A 10,823-nucleotide genomic window follows, 5' to 3' on the forward strand; every position below is an offset into this window, starting at 1 on the left:
ATCTTAACGTGCCACAATGAAACATTTGATATTGTTCCAGCTGGGATCCAAGACGCGTTTGATTCAGCGTTTCACCCAATTTTTAGTTTTCATCACGGTTTCCTCACTCCTGCTGGACTCCATATCTTTATTCTAACTTCTGGCGCTTCACCATCTTCTCCTCAGCTTTTTCAAACCCTAAATAAGGGGGAAGTAGGAATTTCATCTTTCATACTCAACGCAGCCTAATAATGAAAAACAGAAAATAATAATCACGGTGACTATAAATATGAACATAGTATTGATATAATATTAACACAATATTAAGATTAAAGTGTAAAATATCAAATGAATATGATATTAACTGTTGCGCCGGTACGGCATGTGGTAAATCTCTTCCCAACCTTGGGCTGTGAAAATGCAGTTTTATTCACCTCGGTTTTTGGCTACGGACCTCGTGCCTACCGGCACTCGGTCCTCCGCACAAAAACCTCGGTGAATAAAACGCATTTTCCCAGCCCCGGTCGGGAATATATATTCCCACACACGTGGCGTTTTCTCACCTACGTCTGCAGGAGAGACCGGACCCCGATGCCGCTCTGCGAGCGGACTTTTCGGACCTCGAGACGCAGTTACAGCGTGTATTAATTGATTTTCCTTGATTCCATTTATGATCTGTGGCGATTTAAACTGTGATATGTTGAAGGAGGAGAGTTTTCGTGCGCGTGTACACCTCAGTGACTTTTTATCGAATTATTCTCTTGAGCAGCTTGTAACCGTTCCAACGTACACTTCCGGCTCGTTGCTAGACGTCTGTATATTAAAAATAGAGAGCTTGTGCGTGATTGCTCTGCATCCTTTTGCCACTTCAGCCCACACAAACTCCTTCGTGTGTCTATTAACGTTCCGAAACAACGCAAAAATCCTACAGTTGTTCAATCCCGCTCGATCAACCGTATAGATGTCGATGCCCTGAACTCTGACCTGATGTTTGCCGATTGGGAGGGCGTGTTTAGTGCCACGAACGTAAGTGACCAGTGGGATGCTTTCCTGACCGAATTTCTGCCGATTTTTGACGATCACGCACCTATAAAGAATATTACCATCCGTAATCCTACAGCACCACCAGTTACCCCCGCCACACTTAAAATCATGGATCAACGTCGTACCGCGTTACAGCAGTTCGGTAGAAAGTCGGAGGTTTACAAAGACTTAAACCGAACTGTCCGGGCCGCAGTGCGACGAGACCGACGCGGCGAACTTCACAGAGAGATTAGTGGGCGGGGTCCCAACAAGGTGTGGAAAAGCATTAGGTCGGTTGTGGCTGGTAAGAAAGACCTGATAGTGTTCAACCTGATGTATCGGCTGACGTTTTAAATTCTTTTTTCGTTTCTGTGGGTCCCCGCGTCGCTACCGAGATCCGTGACCAAAATCCAGTTGTTGAGCAAATTGGCCGTTTGCCGCGTGTCGTAACCGGTAGGTTTAAGCCCAGACCTATCTCTTTAGGTGAACTCGGTCACACAGTTTTCAATATGCGCAATTCTGCCGCCTGTGCGTCTGATGGCGTCTGCATTCGCATGCTGAAAACTGCTCTCCCATCTATCGGTGACGTTATCCTTCACATCATTAACACCTGCATCTCAAGGTCCGATATCCCCTTTCATTGGAAACACTCTTTAGTTCACCCCATCTTCAAGTCTGGAAACCCATCTGATCCCACTAATTTTCGACCGATCTCCTTAGTACCTGTCATTATGAAGGTGGTCGAGCGAGTCATTCACAAACAGCTCTATCGCTATCTCTCCCAAAACCATCTTCTGGCCAATACCCAACACGGTTTCCGACCCAGGCACTCAACTGAGACAGCACTTCTGTCCGTCAGTGACCAAATCCTGGCCGCCACCGATAGGGGGGATGTCTCTATGCTATGCCTTATTGATTTAAGCAAATGTTTTGATGTCATCAACCATGAGTTATTACTCGCTAAATTGGCAATGCACGGCATAGAGACATCCTGGTTCGCCGCTTATCTCCAGGGTCACACACAGAGTGTGTCATTGAAGGACGAGTCCGGTCGCCGGGTATTATCACAACCTCTCCCCAACTCTATGGGCGTCTTTCAAGGCTCAGCACTTGGTCCCTTACTCTTCACGGTATTTTCCAATGATCTATCACTTTATTCTGAGGATGCAGCAGTCTTCCAGTACGCTGATGATACTCAATTGTTGGTGAGTGGCCCTTTAAACGACCTTAGGGGACTCATCTCGCGCTTGGAAGCGTCACTGGCGTCTCTCGACCATTGGTTCAGTGCAAATGCTCTAAAAGTAAACACTGCTAAAACTCAGCTCATGGCTTTCGGCAGCCGGCAAAATTTGAGAGGCATACCTGCTTTCACAGTTTCTTTTCGCGACACCAAACTAGTGCCATGCAAGCAGGTGGGCAACCTGGGCGTTATCTTCGACGGCACCCTGTCCTGGGACGCGCATGTGTCCGAGCTCAGTCGCCGGTGCACGGGTCTCCTAATTGGCCTCTCCCATGTCCGCCACTATCTCCCCGACGGTGTCACCAAGACACTAGTGGTGGCTCTCGTCATGTCACGGATCCAGTACTGTCTCTCCGTATTTGGTAATGGTAGCCAAAAGAACTTCGATCGCATTCAGAAAATTCTTAACTTTGCCGCTAGAGTCATTTTCGGTCGCCGTAAATTTGATCATGTCTCCCATCTCCGGGACCAACTCGGCTGGATGGCACCTAAAACAATGGCTGAATACCATACCCTTATCACGGCGCACAAGGCCATCCAGAGCAGCCAGCATTCGACTTCTGGAGACCTGATCTGCACCCGCTAGTAGAAAGTCATGTTGACGTTGTACCTGAAGGGAGTCCCACTCTTTTGTGAGCTGAGTTTCTTTTTGGTTTTGAAGGACAGAAGGAGTCTGATTGACCTCAGAGATGGATGTCAGTGTTCTTTCCCAATGCGTAGTGGCGCGTGCCATTTCGTTAGATGCTGGCAGGTCCGTTGAATTATGAAGAATAGACTCTGACAGACCAGTATAACGCCTTTTGGGGCGATTAACGGAGCGAGCGAGAGGGTGGGCCTTGCACGTGCGAATTTGCGAGGGGGTACCTCCAACTGACTTGTGCACGGCACCCTACTAACCGGTCTCTAGCGATGTGCCGAATTTGAGCACGATCGGCTCAGCCGTTCTCGAGATCTGGAAGCGGCACCCTGCACGTGCGCACGTGCAAAATGGGTCCCAACTGACTTTTGCACGGCACCCTACTAACTGCTCCGTAACCGTGTACCAAATTTGAGCGCAATCGGTCCAGCCGTTCTCGAGATCTGGAATCGACCCCTGCACGTGCGCACGTGCAGCAGCACCCCAACTCTGGCACATGGATATGCATTGCCTAGTGGGTGCCTACCTACATGCCAGCTTTCAGCGCAATCGGCCCAGTAGTTACCGAGATATTGCAACAATTACAAGAGTGACACCTCTTCGTTTTGCACGTGGCACGTGCATAAGGGGTCACCCACATGCATCGGGAATAGTCCAATACTTGGTAAAAGGAATGAAGCTACCCTACAAAAATTACCGCATGTAAATCGGTCAAGTGGTTGCTGAGATATAAGCGTCGCAGAATCGTGACCACGGCCGGCCGGCCGCTCATACTCAGAAATTTCCGTTATTCTACGTAAGACTCCGCTCGCTTCGCTCGCTCCGTAACTACACTGTAAAAAATATTGACGAGCTATGTGTCAAAACAAGGGTCTCGAAACAGTCACCAGGTTGTCAATGCTTCCGGTACCTACCACTTGACTAGATACCGCTTAGTTAGCTTACAGGCTGAGAGCTATCCAGCTCGTTATGATCCGGTATTGTAATGATACCCTAGGTGTACCTTTGTTTTGAAGTGCTGAATTAACTATCAAGGTTGTTTGACGTTTGTTTTCGCCTCAATCCGAAACGAGGAAGACCCTCATCAAATTATTAGGTGAAAGCCAGCCTCAGGATGATCAAAATACTAGGGGTAGTTTTGTCATAGTAATCTGTGAAGGGTGAGGAACAAGCCGTAGCAATGCACTCGTCACTAAACCAGCCTGATATTATTCGCCAGGTAGCTTGTTTTGTTTGTTTGTTTTGTTGGGTTAGGCCCTTTCGGTCGACAAGACCATTGCAGAGCCGGAAGGATGATAGGAATTAGGGGGAGACATTGGTCTGGGCAGGCACCCTAGTGAGTCGCCGGGGCTGAGCCCGTCCGAAGACAGGCCACCCAGCCCCAAGGCACTCACTGCACCCGGCTACGGGGTGCGCTCCCTCGGGAGCGGCGGTGCCGCTCCAAGGGAGCAGCCCGCATGAGATAAAGTTGCCTGCCCAGCCCGGAAGGGGTTTGTGGCGTGGGGGAGAAGGATTTCAGTATCCTGAGGATAGAAGCACGGACAGGTGCCAGGTAGCTGCTGCGTTTCCCTACTTGCTGAATCATGTTTGCAACTTTCCATTTCCAGACACTTTTGACGGCAAATAAATTGTTGGGTTATTTGGAAGGTGAATGACAATTTTATTTCTATAAGTCAATACATTCGTATTTCCGATTACCCTAAAACTTTTTTTAATCGTTTGCGGTAGGTTTTTATTGTTCGCAATAAAGTTGCGCACCTGTGAATCCTTCACTTAACGCGTTCCCGGCTTCCCGGCGCCAGTTGCGCTGTGCCGTGCCGCGTTCGGTCGGGGGTGCGCGCGTCTGTGCAGTGCGACTGGGCAAACCTGTATCGTTTCCATTTGTGCAGTGTCTGTTATGAAGAATTGCTTGCCGATATATGACCTGCAGTGATTGACGTTCTGATTCAATAACTTGCCATAAGCCATTATTCTCAACGAAATCGCGCAGAGACGTTTGCAAAGTTGTCGAGGGGGGGGGGGGACCAAGAGCGATTTAAATGAATTGCTCTCCATGCAGTGCAATAGGACTTAGGTTTAATTTTTCGAAAGTCGTGGAGCCGCCCCCGGTGTCCGGCCTGGCCAACTCTCTCAAGAACCGACAGCTAACGGAACACTGAAGTTTCACTACGACGATTTCCGCCAAAGTTATGAAGAAAAGGCAAGTGCAAGAAGTACAAAACTTCTCTTGGTAATCAAAACTTAGGTTTGGCAAATTCCAAACCCTAAGTCACTACAACTGTGAATATAAATAAGCTGGTTATTGACGGCCAAGCTCTTGCCAATCTGAGGTTCAGACCTATCATCAAGTTCACGAGGCAGCTGCGGTTGGGCGGCTCACGGGCTCCACTGCATAGGCTCAGACAGGTACTCTACAAAATGTCTTCTGTGTTCTTAGGTTCAGATCTATCGATAGGTATGTGCATGCTTCTGATTCGATCGATAACTGTAAACGGGCGCTGGAAGTGAAAGGTTCGCTTGATATACGAAAGGTGCATTGCAAGAAAGCACATTATTTCAGAAATACACTTTCATTTTATCTTGAGCGTTTTTGGAATGGGCCGGATGAATTCGTCATCAAACTGGTAAGGGATTTCGTTTGAAGACCACCAATATTTAATAATATGATGGTCTTCAAACGAATTCGCTGGCAAATTCGATGACTGGATTGGGCGGCGTACGATCTGCTGGTCATCTGACTATGGGTTGAGCAATACGTTAGTTTTGACCTAGTTTGAGCTTCATTCGTTAAGTAGGAACAAGACGATGCTTCTTTTGAGCATCGTCACTAAACAAGCCGCCCTCGTTTTGACATTGTTTTTCGTTATTATTGTTACTAGGTACTTTGTTATCATACACAGCATTAACGAGGACCTGCTTCCAAAACAAGGCAGAAACGCTCCAGCTATTTTTGGGACGTGGTAAAAACTAACCGACACCTGGTAACTGTCATCTGACGAACACAAAACAAGCCAGGGGCTCGCAGCGTGTGTCAAAAGTAGGATGCAAAACTAGTCTGTACCCCCGACATTTAGCGTTGAGAATCATTTGACGAGGGGCTAGTCAATATTTTTTACAGTGTACACTGTAAAAAATATTGACGAGCTATGTGTCAAAACAAGGGTCTCGAAACAGTCACCAGGTTGTCAATGCTTCCGGTACCTACCACTTGACTAGTTACCGCTTAGTTAGTTTACAGGCTGAGAACTATCCAGATCGTTATGATCCGGTATTGTAATGATACCCTAGGTGTACATTTGTTTTGAAGTGCTGAATTAACTATCAAGGTTGTTTGACGTTTGTTTTCACCTCAATCCGAAACGAGGAAGACCCTCATCAAATTATTAGGTAAAAACCAGCCTCAGGATGATCAAAATACTAGGGGTAGTTTTGTCATAGTAATCTGTGAAGGGTGAGGAACAAGCCGTAGCAATGCACTCGTCACTAAAGCAGCCTGAGATGATTCGCCAGGTAGCTGCTGCGTTTCCCTACTTGCTGAATCATGTTTGCAACTTTCCATTTCCAGACACTTTTTACGGCAAATAAATTGTTGGGTTATTTGGAAGGTGAATGACAATTTTATTTCTATAAGTCAATACAATTGTATTTCCGATTGCCCTAAAACTTTTTTTAAATCGTTTGCGGTAGGTTTTTATTGTTCGCAATAAAGTTGCGCACCTGCACTGAAAACAAATCTACTCGTATATGGAGAGTAAAGGTCATTTTACCAGCCGCTAATGAGTTTCAACCGCAGGTTTACTCGTGTATGAAGCATTCCAAGCCCTGAGTTCTGGTTTACTCATAACAAAAACTCATGCAAAGAAATCAATGACCTGCCATCCATGAGTAAGGCGGCCCCGAACGCATGAAATAAGAGTTCATTGACTCATGTATTGCGCGTAATTATCGTACTCACGAATCATGCATTCACTAAATCTGCAGAAAGCGAGTTCTGGTAAAGAGTTATGAGTAAATAAAATCACAAATCGTGCGTAAAAAGCGTACTCAAAGCCGACCGGCTATCAAACTCGTTTTTGACGAGTTTCTTTACCGATGGATCATAGGCCGCCTCGCCGCCATTTTCGTTCCGGCCGGATCCGTGTGTGCAGGGGGAGTCGCGTGCTGCAAGTTAAGGTGAGTAAAATACCAGATATTTTGCTTTATTAAGTGTATTGTGCGTGGAAAATACCAGAGAATTTAACGACAGCTCTCTTTGCTAACCTACATGCAGGCCTGGGACATTAATATACTGTAAAGGGGCCAGGAAGTTCACATGCGTGGCCCCGCGTCCACGTCATACTGCTGTTTAGGTATCAGACTGCCTTTCAAGCAGCATGCAATGAATTTATAGACCTCTGTACATCCAGATCCAGGGTAACAGGCAGAATAGCTTATATTTTTAATATGCACATAGCCAGGGCCATGCTTGTAGTGGCAAAATTGCATGCCAAAAGCTTCAGTGCATGTCAAGCGTAACATCTATATAGGTATGCGCTGAATTCAAAAATGCATCAGGTTTTCACAGCCTGATTTTTTAGGTTCAGGGAAAAAAGAAAATGTTGACATATTTTGCTGTTTTATCACTGCTAAAGACAAAAAAATGCCAGTGGCATCCAAAAGCTACCTGTGACACATGCCTATCAGAGGAATACCAAAATGTAAATGCAAACAAATGGCAAAATATGCAAGTTCACAGGTGCCCAGCTATAATAAAAAATTGATTTAGGTCGAAGGTGGGTAGGTTGGAATGCTGTGCTTAGTGTCAGGTGAAAAAATGATTTTGAAACTGCTTATGAGCTGTTCTCAGATGAAATTTCACCACAAATAAGTATTCCAATTGTGCACATGAATCGCAGGCTGGCTGCAGTGTCCATGCCACACTGTAGTTTCCCATGACGTTAAGCTGTTAAGGTGATTGTTAAGGTGTTAATAGTGAAAGACAAATAGAAATAAACATGATGTCATATCATATACCACACAGTGCCGTTCTGTCTAATACCACTGCGTTTTCCAGTTTCCACTCCCCCAGTATCTGGTTTCCTATAGTCCTTCTCCTCCAGATCCTACCATGCTACCTTCCATCACCCAAAATCCATCATCCCTTTCCTCTGCATTTACCGAGACAGCATTGGTGTTGAGTTGCCAAAACAGACACCCTCCTATTTGTTTCCACACCCTTCCTGAGCTACAAGTTTTCACAGCTACAATTGATCAGCTCCACTTTTCTCATGCATCTTACCAACTACCTGGGCTTCCCCATGCTGCTGCTGCTCATGACATTGCTCTTCTCTTTGCTCACTTTCTCAGGACCACTTCCTGGTCACGAGCCACAATCACTACCATCCCCACAAGTTCCTATTTTAACTCCATCTACCCTTTTCCCTCATACAAGACACTTTGACAAAAGTTCCTCCAGCTCAGCAACCCTGGCCTGCAGTACTTGAATATCCTAGTCATATTCACGTCTAGGTCAGTAGTCAGTACCTCACTCAACTAAAAACCTTTTCAACGATTCCTTATAACTAGGTATACAAATTTCTTTTTTTTTCTTTTTTGAAGGTAGACAACTAACTAGGTATTAAGCCTGCAAAAAACTGCCTCACAATTAGTGCACGGACTTAAGGTAACTTAGTATCTGCTCTTTATCAATAACCTAAGAAAACTGCTTTGCCCTGAAAAAATGAGCCTCAAATTCACTTAATTTTCCCAGATCCAACTCAGCTAGCCAGCAATCTAAATGGTCCGCAGTGCCTTTTGAACGTAACACCAAGACACATATTTTTGTATGTTAGGTAGACAAACATGTTTTAAATTTTAATGCCCGCTTTTTAAACAAACCAGTAGAACGTATTGCAGCAAAATTTAACATTAAAAGTTGCAAAATCAGATGACGTTTTCTCCCAGCACCGGTGCATTAGTTTGCTCTCAGGAAACTCTGTTCAAAATAGAATGGCTGACCGTAACTGTGTATTCTTGTGGCGTACATTAATAACATCCATTTATTTGTTATTCAGAGTCCCAGCACCTCTGTCGATGCGGAGGTCACGGCCGCCACCGCCGACCCCGGCGAGGGCACCAGCGCGAGCGGGCCGCCGGCGATGGACATTGAGGAGAGCTGGCTCGTTATCGGTGAGTAGAGAGTGAATGTTCATTTGAATGAATACGGCTTCGCTCCGCTCAGCCTCTGTCTGAATAATATGTTGTCCTGCCCGTCGTCAAGGACGTTGTCCGGCCCTCTGCTAAATTTGATTTATTTAGCAGCATTTATGGACTTTGTGAACATTTGTGAGCGTTGCATGTTTGGAAATGAGCTTGCCCTAGGGCTGGCAATTTAATTATATAACCTCGTATTTTATCGAAATACCTCGGGTCTAATGACCCTCGGAACTTCGGCAAAAACTCGGTGACATCATTAAATTGTCCCCAGCCCCGGGTGTGTATATTTTCTTTCCTGCTCTCAAAGTTCCTGTTTTTTTTTTCTCACCTGACGGCTCGGGATAAAACCGTTACATCACTCGAGGATAAAATATGCGTTAATCGACTCGAGGCAACTTGCTCGGGATATAACCATTCTCATTCATAATATCGGAAATATTTTTTCTCGTTGCAGACGATGCAGTCGACCACCTGCTGCACCGTGCTGGCGAGCACGGAGCTGTGCTTCAGCCATCCCCAGTACCCATGGCCGCAAGTTCGAGCTGGCATGCTCTACGTGGAGAATGAGACGGTTGTCGAGTTCAAAGAGCTATAACCTCGGCGGTCGACTTAAGTGACCACCTGCCGGGACAGAGACTGACCGGCAGAGATCTGTTGGTGCCTCGTACTTTTCTCTGTTTGTTTCTGTTTTCTGTTCCGCAAGTTTTTGTCCTTATAACTAGTTGCAGTTGAATTAGCTTGTTGCAGTTCGTTTATATTTTGTTGCCGGGTGTCCCGTAAAGAGACGTGAAACGTTGGCCGCTAATGAATGAGATACAAGGCACTTTGACGTAAAGCACAGGCAGAGCTTTGGAGTCGGAAATGTATCAGTTAACCAAACCATTGAAACTGTGTTTGCGTATGACTATTGAAACTGCATCTTTCACATGCTGGTTGCACGACCTTTCTACAGAATACGAAATAACATAATCGCACATAAGACTGTGAAATAGAAAGCTGCTTGGTATAATAGGTCCGTCTGCTCCTTATGAAGTTATGATGGGTTCCTTTAACTGGTCTGGTCTTGCAACCAGCTATGATCATTGAGCGTTACCGTCCATAATAGGTTGTCCAGCCTGCTTGTTCGTATGTGCATAAAATAAAGATTTAACTTTGCTGTTCTCTTGACTTGTCATTCGTTCTCAACAGCACAAAGTGAGCGCAGGGTTATTATTTTGTCAGTTTTATGTCGCCCATGGCATGACAATAGGTATCCACGCACTTGTCGTTTCACAGATCATTCGATATCTTGTTGATTGTTCCTATAAAACGACCACGTTTCTGTGTTCGGTGTCATTGCTCGGCGTTAGTATTACGGATAGTGTATGGTCTTGTTGGATGTTCTTCCTCGTCTTGCATGCTATTTTGCACACGAAATAACACGCAAGATGGGAATGAAAATCTGATAAGTCGCGTTATCCGTAATATTAACAGCGGAAAATCTACTCATCTCCTGCCGGTCAACCTTACCTATGACTGATGAGTAGGTTGACTGGTAAGAGGTGAGTAGATTGACCGGTCGCTGGCGCAGTCAAATAGGTGGTGTCCATAAAACCGCCCATCCATTAGTAAATTAACTCACAGAATGAGAGTAACGGAAATGAGTAACCAGCGATACATGAGTTTTCACAATGAGTAAGGTGAGTAGATTGACCGGTCGCTGGCGCAGTCAAATAGGTGGTGTCCATAAAACCGCCCATCCATGAGTAA

General features: G+C 45.7%; 1 protein-coding gene across 1 annotated transcript; it reads left to right on the top strand.

Annotated features, from left to right (window-relative positions):
- Positions 1 to 6,969: 6,969 nt before the first annotated feature.
- On the top strand, positions 6,970 to 10,235 carry LOC122388182. The gene is made up of 3 exons (XM_043379038.1): positions 6,970 to 7,052; positions 8,933 to 9,047; positions 9,529 to 10,235. The coding sequence occupies exons 1-3, from the start codon at positions 6,972 to 6,974 to the stop codon at positions 9,639 to 9,641; spliced, it is 309 nt and encodes a 102-aa protein (XP_043234973.1). The 5' UTR covers positions 6,970 to 6,971; the 3' UTR covers positions 9,642 to 10,235.
- The last annotated feature ends 588 nt before the right edge of the window (positions 10,236 to 10,823 follow it).

The sequence above is a fragment of the Amphibalanus amphitrite genome, unplaced genomic scaffold (assembly GCF_019059575.1).
Source record: "Amphibalanus amphitrite isolate SeventyFive unplaced genomic scaffold, NRLGWU_Aamphi_draft 000312F_arrow, whole genome shotgun sequence".
Lineage (NCBI taxonomy): Eukaryota > Metazoa > Arthropoda > Thecostraca > Balanomorpha > Balanidae > Amphibalanus > Amphibalanus amphitrite.